The following is a 12,516-nucleotide window of genomic DNA, read 5'->3' on the forward strand; positions in this document are numbered from 1 at the left end:
ATCACATGCAAGCATGATTGTGTTTAAGTTTGTGTTAACGCAGACAAGGACCATCTTTGTTATCTCCATAAAATCCCCTGAAAAACACAAATAAAAGGCATTCAGTCGGTTAGTGAATTAGGTAGCATTATATATATATACACTGAACAAAATTTTAAATGCAACACTTTTTGCCCCCATTTTTCATGAGCTGAACTCAAAGATCTAAGACTTTTTCTATGTACACAAAAGGCCCATTTCTCTCAAATATTGTTCAAAAATCTGTCTAAATCTGTGCAAGTGAGCACTTCTCCTGTTCCGAGATAATCCATCCACCTCACAGGTGTGGCATATCAAGATTAGACAGCATGATTATTGCACAGGTGTGCCTTAGGCTGGCCACAATAAAAGGCCACTCTAAAATGTGCAGTTTTATCACACAGCACAATGCCACAGATGTCTCAAGCTTTGAGGGAGCGTGCAATTGGCATGCTGACTGCAGGAATGTCCACCAGAGCTGTTGCCCATGAATTGAATGTTCATTTCTCTACCATAAGCCGTCTCCAAAGGCGTCTCAGAGAATTTGGCAGTACATCCAACCAGCCTCACAACCACAGACCACGTGTAACCACACCAGCCCAGGACCTCCACATCCAGCATCTTCACCACCAAGATCGTCTGAGACCAGCTACCCGGACAGCTGCTGCAACAATCGGTTTGCATAACCAAAGAATTTCTGCACAGACTGTCAGAAACCGTCTCAAGGAAGCTCATCTGCATGCTCGTCGTCCTCATCGGGGTCTTGACCTGACTGCAGTTCGTCGTCATTACCGACTTGAGTGGGCAAATGCTCACATTCGATGGCGTCTGGCACTTTGGAGAGGTGTTCTCTTCATGGATGAATCCCGGTTTTCACTGTACAGGGCAGATGGCAGACAACGTGTATGGCGCCGAGTGGGTGAGTGGTTTGCTGTTGTCAACGTTGTGGATGGAGTGGCCCATGGTGGCGGTGGGGTTATGGTATGGGCACACAGGTGCATTTTATTGATGGCATTTTGAATGCACAGAGATACCGTGACGAGATCCTGAGGCCCATTGTTGTGCCATTCATCCACGACCATCACCTCATGTGGCAGCATGATAATGCACGGCCCCATGTTGCAAGGATCTGTACACAATTCATGGAAGCTGAAAACATCCCAGTTCTTGCATGGCCTGCATACTCACCGGACATGTCACCCATTGAGCATGTTTGGGATGCTCTGGATCGACATATACGACAGAGTGTTCCAAGTCCTGCCAATATCCACAGCCTTCACACAGCCATTGAAGAGGAGTGGACCAACATTCCACAGGCCACAATCAACAACCTGATCAATCTATGCGAAGGAGATGTGTTGCACTGCGGGAGGCAAATGGTGGTCACACCAGATACTGACTGGTTTTCGGTTTTCTGCTTAGAACAGAGTGTTGTTACATTTACACATTTGGCAGATGCTTTTATCCAAAACATTTCAAGGTCCACGTTTTTACCTTCTTATCAGTTCTTGCTTTCCTTTGGAATTGAACCCATGACCTTGGCGTTGCAAGCGCCAACGCTCTTCTGTTTGAGCTACAGGAAAGTTTGACCAATCAAAATTTTTGCGTTTATTGATTATAAAAAGTTACCGTTAGAAGTAGTTAAGTTGGTCAGCTTTGCTTCTATGGTAATGGTTGAGACCTCTGGTTAGATATAATCTTACCTTAGTTCAGTGTGTTCAGATCTATGGGGACTAAATAATATATTCTAGAATGAGCAAAGTGGAGAACGGCCATCTAGGATACGAGTTTGTGATTGTGAGATCGTATAACCAGCCGGTGCGAGACTCGAAAGTGTTATAGGAATCCCGATGGATGTAATTTCAATAGAGTTCAATTGATTAATCAAACATTCACCTAAATTTAAGGATTAACAAACATCTATTGACCTTTTTTTTTTTTTTGGAGTCAGATGAAACAAAGAGGTAATTAAATTAATTTGCCACACTGAAAAGACAGTAACACGCAGTAATCTTTCACCCGCTAATCGGAAACTGTTGTTGGACCGATTGGGCAGGGTCTTACAATACTGTTTTTCAACATATGTCTCATGGCAAAAAAAAAAAAAAATGGTCATTTAAATAAAATTGCTGAGTTAAGGCAGCACACATTTATTTTACAATATAGAAAATATACAATACACACAACAAAACAATACTTTTTACAATAAACCATTACAATGACACTGTTTTAAAGCACATAACACATAATAATAATAATAATAATAACAAAATAATACTAGACTATACATTTCCTGAAGAAAATGTGAGTGGTGCATGCAATGGCAAAACTCGACACTCGGTTGCTAGGGTGTTGCTAGGCGGTTACTATGGTGTTCTGGGTGTTTGCTAGGGTGTTCAGGGAGGTTGCTAAGGTATTTTTGGTGGTTGCTATGGTGTTACTAGCTGGTTGGTAGTTGTCACATATGGTTACTATTGAGTTTTTATAGAGTTCTTAAAATCTTTAGTAACGAGTGCCTTTAGTATGGCCGAATCATAGCCATGCTGATATACAGCGATATCGCAAGGCTACGAGTATGATATTGCTCATTTAACATTTAGTTAGTCATTTGGGGTGGTTGCTAGGGTGCTGTAACTGGTTAAAGATTTTAGGACATTACTTATTGGCTGCTTGATAATATAAATCCTCTGTGAGGGAGAGACGCAGGGTTGTCAGGCCCTTTTGGTGTCTGTGTGTGTGAAAATGTCGCTATGGATTTGAATTTCTGAACATTCCGCAATGTTAAGTCAATGGGTCTTTTTTGGCCGCTTTTTCGTCCGCTGTGCGAACATTGTGAGTCCGATCACTCAGAAAAGAAATAGCACACCTCTCCTCAATGAGCCGGTCGATTTGACACCTCACTCAGGGGTCTGTGACAAACGCTGCAGGAGGAGTATTGCGCCAAACTTTTGTCCATAATAATAATAATAAAAAGTATGAGCAATAACAATAGTGATGCCTTGCCTTTGGCAAGCACCACTAAAAATGATTGAGCTTAAATAACATTTCATGTAGTGTACTTGTGTATCTGGATGAATATTCCAGGCATGATTTAGATATGAATCAAGTTCACTATGGTTCCTCCTCGTAGTCGACTATAATGGCACACTCTCTCGTTCACATCCAGATGTTCTCCTGAAAATAAATCATGCTAGCAATTACTGATTTGCAGGCTCACTCATCAAACTAAAGATTTTAAGACATAAAAGTTGTTTTGTGCATCAAATCAACCTCAAGAAACAATTGACGAATGCTGTGTTTACCTTCATAAACCAGAGTCATTTTCTCTGGTTTCTTCCCTGCCATGTCACAGGCCTCCTTTAGTAAATCTGAGACTTTTTCCTGTGGGAATATGCCCACTTCCGTGATCTTCCCAGCACATTTTACTTTGAGGTAGATCTTCTCCACTTCGGCAATCTCATTAGGGTCAGTGAGGGAGTTTGGGTAGTACTGTGATGGGATCTGATGAACTGAAACCACAGAGTAAAACAATGATTTGATATAATGACCTTGAGAACACATCAAGATCCCAAAAGGATATTGTGCATCATAAAACATAGTTCAGTTCAAACAGGTTTGAAGGCCTCTAGTCAAAGAAACATGGCATTGGTAATGTGTAATATGGGACATATTTCTAAGTGAAACTCAGTCTGTATTTGATCTATTGGGAACTTCATCCCAGAGTGCAGACAGACCTGAATGTGAGTTTACGGTGGATTGTGCGGGACTGTTCCCCTCCTGGACCACCGACACCAATGCTTGAGCAGGTTTAGTGACTGGGATGTCATCTGAAAAGAAAACATTTTTGATTCAGGATTCTGAGGACAACCCTATTTTATTTGGAATAACATAAGACTGATTAATTGTGCATAATAAGACCATGAATTATGAATTTATGTCAACTTTAATACTGCATTTAAACTGCTGAGATGGCTGCATTAAATTGTATGAATCCGTGGTTTCATACTACACATCCTGCTAAAAACACGACTAATCTAATCAATTTAATTCAATCTAAGTCTTTAAACTATAAAATAACACCAGTGGAAGAATGGGAATTATGGGCAAAATTATCTTTTTTATTATTAAAGTATATGCACAATTCATATGAATTTGATTCAAATTTAAGCAAAAGCATTTAGATCAAAATGGTTTTAAGAAACAAATTCAGTCCAGCGAGTCCAAACCTTTGACTGGTATAGTGTTATGCACAAACACAACTAACTGAACATAATAAGCTATAAGTGTATGGACTAGATGTGCATCGTACGTTTGTCTGAACTCTCCGATGGCTTCGTCTGATCAGGTGTTGAACTGCTTCCCCAGAAGAATTCGCTGATCTTCTCCCACTTCAAAGCATAATACAAATCAAAGGTTATTTTAAAGTAAAGTAATGTTTGAATGAAAAGTCTATAGTCTTCTGATTTTTTAGTAGGCTTGCACAGAAATGTGAGAACAGATTTCAGATTTCCACAGAATTGTAGCTTTCTCTAAATTCTGCACATGCCCATTACTTGTGCTTCTTTGTTTTAAATACTGTTTACACTGTAAAAAAAGTGAAAATTACTTGGTCATATTAAAGTGGCGGGCTATTAAATAACAGTCCCAAACTAGTTGTTGGTAATAGTTATGAGCAATCACAAAATATAACTGAAAATAAAGCGACATTTTGGGGTTATGGAAAAAAAGTTACCATGGTGAATACACAACATGCACTTTTAATGAAACATAAGTGCTCTGATGATGAATATAATAAACATGCCTGCATACAAATCCTTGGTACTTTTTGGTCATTTCATGACTAACTAATTGTCAACATAACTACGATGTTACATGCTTTTGCGCTTTGTTGACAATGAAGGGACATACAGCGCGCGCCGCCGCACATGCGCATGCAATTAAAGAGCACAACCTAATAACCACAACGGCTGACAGGACTTTTAATTTACGAAAATAACTTTAGAATAAGGACACAGATCTTCCTAACCCTGACCGCAGATACTAAATCAAGACAGCACGTTTCTCTCAGGCACTCTTTACTTGTGGTGGTCAGATCGAGGCTTCGTGAGACACTGAAACAGTGAAGCAAATGTGCCGTATTGTGTCGAGGCTTCGAAACACTCAGGGTTTCTCAGGGTTCAAACAATTTCAAGGTTTGTTTTGTTTGTTCTATGAATGGCTCAGCTAAACAGGCCAATAAGAGACTATTAACTACCATTATTAATTTTAATTAAAACGTCTACAAATGTATAAAACTGATCAGAGATCAAGTAAAACCCCACAGACACTTGTTCATTGATTGACAGAGATCTTCGCCCCCAGCGACGAACTATTGAAATTTCTAAGTATTTCGACCTATTTTTTTACAGTCTATGATTTCGACACAGTTATGACGCGATGAAAGCCTCCTTCACTGAAATCACGTGACTCTGGCAGTTTGATACGCGCTCGGAACCATTCGGAACAGAAGCTTCGTAAATGTCTCGAAGCTTCATGAAGGCAGCAGTGTTTTGAAATCGCCATCACTACTCTTTACTTAAAGGGTTAGTTCACCAAAAAATTCTGTCATCATTTACTCACCCTCAAGTTGTTTCAAGTATGTCTTTGTTCTGCTGAAGCTGAACACGAATATATTTTGAAGAATTGCAAGTAACCATGGGTGACGGGTCCCATTGACTTCCATAGTATGGTTTGGAACAAATTGAGGGTGAGTATTTGACAGATTTTTTGGGTATTTGTATTTGTATTTGACACAGTATTTGACATTGAGTATATGACATAATTTTCATTTCTGGGTGAACTATCCCTTTAAACTGGGTCTGAAAGCTTTCACGCAAGTCTTTCACAATAAAAGTCTCTCATCAGAAAAACAGAATTACGTTTGTTGTCGTTTCTTTGACCGGAAACTCCGCTACCCACTTGAGAAACACTGTCATATACTTTATATTATATTATGATTTTTTATGACTTTTGTCATTTTATACACTTTTCTTAAATTGTAAATAAAACCAGTATTTTTAAATGTTACCACCACATAAACCGTATAAAACAAGGTTACCACTTCATATTGTAAGTAAAATGTTAATATTTGTAGTTATTGTGATATTCTGATAATGCTCTCAGCTACCACTAAATACTCTCAGCTCTGTTCTACACATTTTACATAGTTAAATCCAATGCAAAGAATCTTGTTTGAGATGAAAACGTAGTCTTACCACACTCGTGATATAATTGTAGAACCTGTCCATGTCTTCTTCAACAGTATCCAGACTTGTAGCAATATCACCGCTGGCTGAAACTCACCTGTATATATAGCTTTCATTGCAACTTACTTTCCTTTTCTTTCAGCCCATGGGGTTCCCCTTAGAAATACCCTAGGATTCTCCATAACTTCTTTGCATTTGTATGGGCATGCAATTATACCTTTAAATTAAATGTCCTAAAGCAATAGTTTACCCAATATGATTTCATTTATTTCAGTGTATAAAAAGGATCACATATCTTTTCCATAAAATTAATTTATAGTGACCACCACAGCATTAAAACTCTAAAAAGAGTTTGCAAATTGTTTTTTACAGTTTCATAAAGTGAAATCATTATGTAGAGGTGCATTTATTAAAGTATTCAAGATACTTTTTATATCATCTTCATGTTTTCCATGAAATGTATGTTTTCCATGATTTTCATATTTAGAGGCTGTTGATGTCCAAAATGTGTTTTGTCCCACTGTAAAGTGCCTGAAATAGGAGGATTTGAAACAGTTTTAGTTTGAATGTCTTCACAGTTTTATATTAATATAAAATAATCTATTAAACCTGAAGTTTTCAAACTGGAAGGCCTTGAGTATGTTAACATTTCTATGGACATTAAAATTGTTTACAATTTTTTAATTTGGTGTATCAATAAGGCGATTGGTGATATATACGGAGATGTCAGTGCCAGTGACGCAGTGTTAAAGAAAACAAAACAAAAAGAGAAACATTTACATCTTCAAAATAATACCTGTCCTGTTTGGAATTTACCTAACTTTTATGACATCATCTCAGGTTTAACTTTCACTTTGAATTTGTTTGTCAAGTTCATTACATCACACTAGTGTATTGTCGAGGGAGAACCTGGTTCCTTTTCTTCTGCCTGCTACCTATAAGAGTTTCTGAATTATTTTGCAATTCGTGGTTAAAAATGCTGTCTAGCTCAGACGGTATAGCACGACACTTCCTTGTATTGTTGATCATCCATCATAGATAGATCCATTTTCATCCATCATCATAGATCCATTTTAGATATGGAGGAAACATACCTGAAAAATAAAAAAAAAAGAGATAAATGTGAATATCATTAACATTTATTTTGCCATTTTGAGTTAACACAGTCAGGATGCAAGCCCGGCTAGCTCAGTCGGTAGAGCATGAGACTCTTAATCTCAGGGTCGTGGGTTCGAGCCCCACGTTGGGCGCATAGTTTTAACTTCTTAGTGCATTAAACATTTGTTATGTAAACATTTAGAAAAAAACACACCAATCGACCCCTATAGAGGCACACTGGTCTCAATAATAATTCCCGTGAAAGATATGATGAACAATGCGCAGGCGAACTCGCATGCTTGCAACTTAATTTCATGTGCACAAAAAAAAAGCACAAAAAGCAATTCACGTGCGCAAAATAAAAATAAGAAAGCTTATTATATTTCACTTTGATAATATTTTTTTGGAGTTTTTTATTTTATTTACCTTTAAAATACTATATTTAATCAATGAATAATAAATAAATAGTAATTTAGTAATGTAAGCACATTCCTCACATTCTTTCAACTTAAATGAAAAAAAAAAAAAAACTTACAATTTTATGCCTAAACCTTTTAATTCAGCTCAAAATATCTTACATTGAGTGTCTTTGCCGACCTCTTGTGGAAAGAAAATAATATAACATAATAATTTTTTGGTAAAGGTTTGGCATTTTTAGTTAGAATTTTGAGCATTTTTAGGTTTTTCTATGTGTACTGAAGCATTCCTCGCATTACATTCATTCCTATGGGGGTCAATTTGACCCGCAAGGGAAGGATTTGTTACGTTTTTAAATTTCAACAACAAAACTCCTCAAATTCATAAAAATATTTTTCAATCATTTGAATTTTGAAATCATTTGACCCGAGGGAAGGATGAGGGTTAAACTATATTATGTTAAAGTTTATTACTGAAACACAAAACACCTGAATTGTTTTTTGTGCATGTAAATTAGATTTCAAATTTGGCTACGACACTTGTGAATCGTCTTTTGCGTGAATTATTATTTAGATTAATCTCGCTCCATATACCAGTTGTTTGTTGTTGCTTGAGCGTCTGTACAAAACGAAAGCAAATAAAAAGAGTAAACAATGACATCACAGTAGAGGTTACCTGCATCTCTGTGGCTTTGGCGGTACCTGGATCAGGATTGGCTGTTTCCACCACTATCTCCTCATCCAATCGCTCTCCATTGTGAGATTGGAAGGGAGCCAATCGCTGAGGTCGCTCTCCATTGTGAGATTGGAAGGGAGCCAATCGCTGAGTAATGTGGAAATCAGTTGTGATTTTTAATGATAAAACATAATTCACAGCATAAAATAACAACCTTCATTTCAGGCAACAGTGGGATTCGAACCGGGAACCTTGTGATCAAACTTTACTCCCACATAAATGTATAGGGAAAATATTTTTACGATAATTTATGATAAACGTAGACTTTCTAAAACACTGGTGTTGGAGGACAAAATCATAAAAAAAAATTCCTTGTCCTTTCCTCTCCTTTTCCCTTTTTTCTCTTTTTTCCTGTTCCCCCCATCTCCTTTCTCACATCCAAGCCCCCTCCCCCGCCCCCCTCGAACAGACTTTCTCAAAAAAAAACTAAAAAAAAGGAGGGCATCAATAATTTATTTAACAAAAGCAAAAATTAAATCACAACTATACCTGGTTCGGTTATGCTATTGAATTCCTCTCAGTCCTTATGAATCAAAAGTCATTTCGTCCCTGGGTGGGCTCGAACCACCAACCTTTCGGTTAACAGCCGAACGCGCTAACCGATTGCGCCACAGAGACGGTGTTGTCTCCGCACTCAAAGCCGAAGCACTTCATGTTAAAGCATAACGTTAGCATGTTAAAGGACAAATAACAATGGAAAGTGTTAGTACAACAGAAGTGACTGTAGCCCTATTATGATTATTATTAAGACATTAAATGGTAACACTTACAATAAGGTTTCATTTGTTAACATTAGTTAATGTATTAACTAACATGAAGTAACTATCAATACATCTGTTACAGTATTTATTATCTAGTATTAACATTAGTTAATAAAAAATACAGATGTTCATTGTTTGTTCATGTTAGTTCACAGTGCATTAACTAATGTTAACAAATACAACTTTTGATTTTAATAATGCATTAGTAAATGTTAAAATTAGCATTAACTAAGATTAATAAATGCTGTAGAAGTGTGGTTCATTGTTAGTTCATGTTAACTAATGAAACCTTATTGTAAAGTGTTAATCATTACATTTATTTAGCATATTTTCATGTTCTACCATTTATGATGGCTGTATATAATGATGGCCACTAGATGGCAGTGTAGATTATTACATAGATGATGTTGGCAAGTTCCTAGTTTGGGGTAACACACATGACATTTTGGATTAAACATTTTGTTAATACTTTTCTTTAATCAAAATAAAATAATTAAAAGTTCCTCTATAATTTTAGTTAATACAATGAAGGAGATTGGTTTAAATAACAGAAACTCAAAATATTATTTTATCTAAACCACATTCATTATCAAAGTTGATTTGACAAAAGACAAAATGTTGTGATAACATCATGAAAATATTTTGTACAAAATTATATGATCAATAAGTTATGACAACATATGTTTTTCCATTGCTTTAACTCATCAAAATAAGTTTAATGTAATTTAAGCTGAAATTAAACAAGTTGATTGTACTTAGAATTTAAGGCAGCAATTTTTTTTATGCATACCTCTCCATTTCTCCTGACGGGGAAGAGCTTCAGAAGGTCGATTCTCTGAGGATGCAAACCGCTGCAGTCGGGACACTCGTTGCCTTGCGTGACTTTGATTGGGACATTTTCTGAAAGCAAACACGAAGAACATTTTTCCTCTTCTACTTTCAGCATCCAACACCTGTTTTTTAGTAAGTATGTTTGTTTTATCAGTACATGCAAAATTATGCAAACTTGTCTATATTTGCATTGCATTTGATTTTGTTCAAAACCCAATGAAATGGACCTGAGGTTTCTTGGAAACGGGGTTAAAACACATTAGGCTTAAAATAAATACACTGCAAAAGATTTGTTGCTCTAATTTTGGATCTCAACCTTTTTGACGTCCTCAAGGTCCTCCCACTAGCCACTTCACAACAATATTTGTTGTGGACAATTTCTAGTCAATAAAATATTTTAGAGTTTGGCATAACTAGAAGGATCTATATTTGTTATATAAAAAAAATGACCAAATACTATGAGATATATTGCTTAATACAATGCTTGTTTTGTCTTATTTTAAACCATTTGAAGTTATCTTGAGGACCCATTGAAAGTTTGTTCAGAACCATTGTTCTTTCATACTCTACTCATATTTCATATCACTATTTCAGAGAAGGGTGTTAATTAGTAATGCCATCTAGTGGCCATCACAGCCATGATAAATGGTAGAACATGAAAATATGCTAAATAAATTTAATGATTAACACTTTACAATAAGGTTTCATTAGTTTAGTTTTATTAGTTAACATGAACTAACAATGAACTGCACTTCTACAGCATTTATTAATCTTAGTTAATGTTAATTTTAACATTTACTAATACATTATTAAAATCAAAGTTGTATTTGTTAACATTAGTTAATGCACTGTGAACTAACATGAACAAACAATGAACAGCTGTATCTTTATTAACTTTGTTAACAATTAGTCAAAAACCGTCTATAGACTGTAAAGAAATGGAGGGGAAAAAAACAACCCTGAAACTCCCGTGTGTCAAGGTTTGAGACTTAAAAAAAACTAGTTAACATATGCAAGCTGGACAACTTTCTGTAAAACTATATCTGCATATAATCACGCTAATTCTTCATGCCATCGACCCATCGCTACTTTAGTCATACAGTAAAGTTAGTAGGCTACTTATATGACTAAATTCAAAAATGTATGCATGCTTTGCTTTTAACTTAGATAAGAAAAGTAACTTGTTAAATAGCTGTGGAATCATAAATGGCCTCACATGAACTGCAGCAACAAACAACTCGAGATTTAAAGATGACAAGAAATAAAGGAATCCAGATTCTGAAGATTTGCCAAGTAGCAGACGTCGTGCGATTGAGTTGCAAATGTAATATTAATACTTTGCAGCACGGATTTGTGTAACATTAGGAACTCACCCGATATATTTTCTCTGAATGTTTAATGTTTTAAAGCGATAAACTACAGTGACGCAGTTCTGAGCCATTAGACCTCCTCTTCTTCGACGTTGACAGAAGCCGTGGATCTGGAGTAAACAATGAAAACAGATCTGTTCGCAACTCGGATAACTAGCCCGGCTAGCTCAGTCGGTAGAGCATGAGACTCTTAATCTCAGGGTCGTGGGTTCGAGCCCCACGTTGGGCGATACATTTTTTATTTTGCATAATATAATTTAATATTATTAAATATTTATTGTAAATTAAATGTACACTAGATGTAACCTATGGCCCTCTAGCGGTTAAAAACGGTATGCATTTTGCGGAAGAACATTGTTTAGGATGCGCTTCGGCTCTGCGTCACTGTGCGGATGAATAGCTAAGTTAGTTCTTTCTTATAAATTAGAACTAAAAAAAGAGCGAGATTATTCTACTGCTCATAAAACGTTCACTATAGGTTAAGTTAAGAGATATAACCAGTTTAGATGGAAAGGATCACAAGCTGAATATAGACAAGATACTTTTGAAAAGAAATTCCAAGAACATCGCTACAACAATCATAATCAAATGAGCCTTCACAATAGATATTCATGCTTTACAGTGAACTCTGTTCAGTAAAATACTTTACTCACCTGGGTTTATGTTTGCACGAATCATTTTACATCAGACTGCTTTGTGAACGAGGGTCGGTACGAAGCAGGCGTTTATTAATTAAGACCTGAATATATTTGTTTACTGTTAGTTGTATCGAGTGTTTCTTGTGTAATTCGCTGTGTATGTTAATGATAATTCAAGGGAGAGAGAGAGTTTATGGATAAGACTTTAATGCGCACTTCTTATACTATGATTATTCAGCTCTTACAGTGATTATCTGGAGTAATAAAACGCTTCATATTTTTGTGTTTAGTAGGCTACAATAAACATCCTAAAACTCGTCGTCAGTAAATTTTTGGCCATCATTCGGACGGTTCCGCTACTACTACAGCACTGTAGCCTACTAATACTAATAGTGGGTAAAAG

At 36.3% G+C, this 12,516-nt stretch overlaps 1 protein-coding gene and 1 long non-coding RNA gene across 3 annotated transcripts; both read right to left on the reverse strand.

Annotated features, from left to right (window-relative positions):
- Nucleotides 1-2,152: 2,152 nt before the first annotated feature.
- On the reverse strand, nt 2,153-6,385 carry LOC311288094 (uncharacterized protein). The gene is made up of 5 exons (XM_084405342.1): nt 6,273-6,385; nt 4,328-4,406; nt 3,753-3,845; nt 3,321-3,527; nt 2,153-3,192 (listed from the first exon to the last, which is right to left on the reverse strand). Exons 1-5 carry the CDS (start codon nt 6,303-6,305, stop codon nt 3,110-3,112), a joined length of 495 nt encoding a protein of 164 aa, XP_084261468.1. The 5' UTR covers nt 6,306-6,385; the 3' UTR covers nt 2,153-3,109.
- Nucleotides 6,386-6,510: 125 nt separating this feature from the next.
- Nucleotides 6,511-11,639, reverse strand: LOC311288096. Of its 2 annotated transcripts, none has more exons than XR_014626874.1 (5): nt 11,479-11,639; nt 10,065-10,174; nt 8,454-8,600; nt 7,080-7,357; nt 6,511-6,794 (listed from the first exon to the last, which is right to left on the reverse strand). It is a non-coding gene; the product is annotated as an uncharacterized lncRNA (long non-coding RNA). The 2 variants fall into 2 exon arrangements; XR_014626875.1 differs by lacking the exon at nt 6,511-6,794 and adding an exon at nt 9,003-9,161 and having other exon boundaries at nt 7,133-7,357; nt 11,479-11,587.
- Between the last annotated feature and the right edge of the window lie 877 nt (nt 11,640-12,516).

This window comes from Rutilus rutilus (assembly GCF_951802725.1).
Source record: "Rutilus rutilus genome assembly, chromosome: 3".
NCBI classification, from domain to species: domain Eukaryota; kingdom Metazoa; phylum Chordata; class Actinopteri; order Cypriniformes; family Leuciscidae; genus Rutilus; species Rutilus rutilus.

Coding starts and splice junctions, on each gene's coding strand:
- LOC311288094 (XM_084405342.1), bottom strand. CDS start 6,305: ATGGACAGGTTCTACAATTATATCACGAGTGTG. Junction 3,528..3,752: donor CACCGTAAACTCACATTCAG/GTCTGTCTGCAC, acceptor CTGTGGTTTCAG/TTCATCAGATCCCATCACAG. Junction 3,193..3,320: donor AATGACTCTGGTTTATGAAG/GTAAACACAGCA, acceptor ATTTATTTTCAG/GAGAACATCTGGATGTGAAC.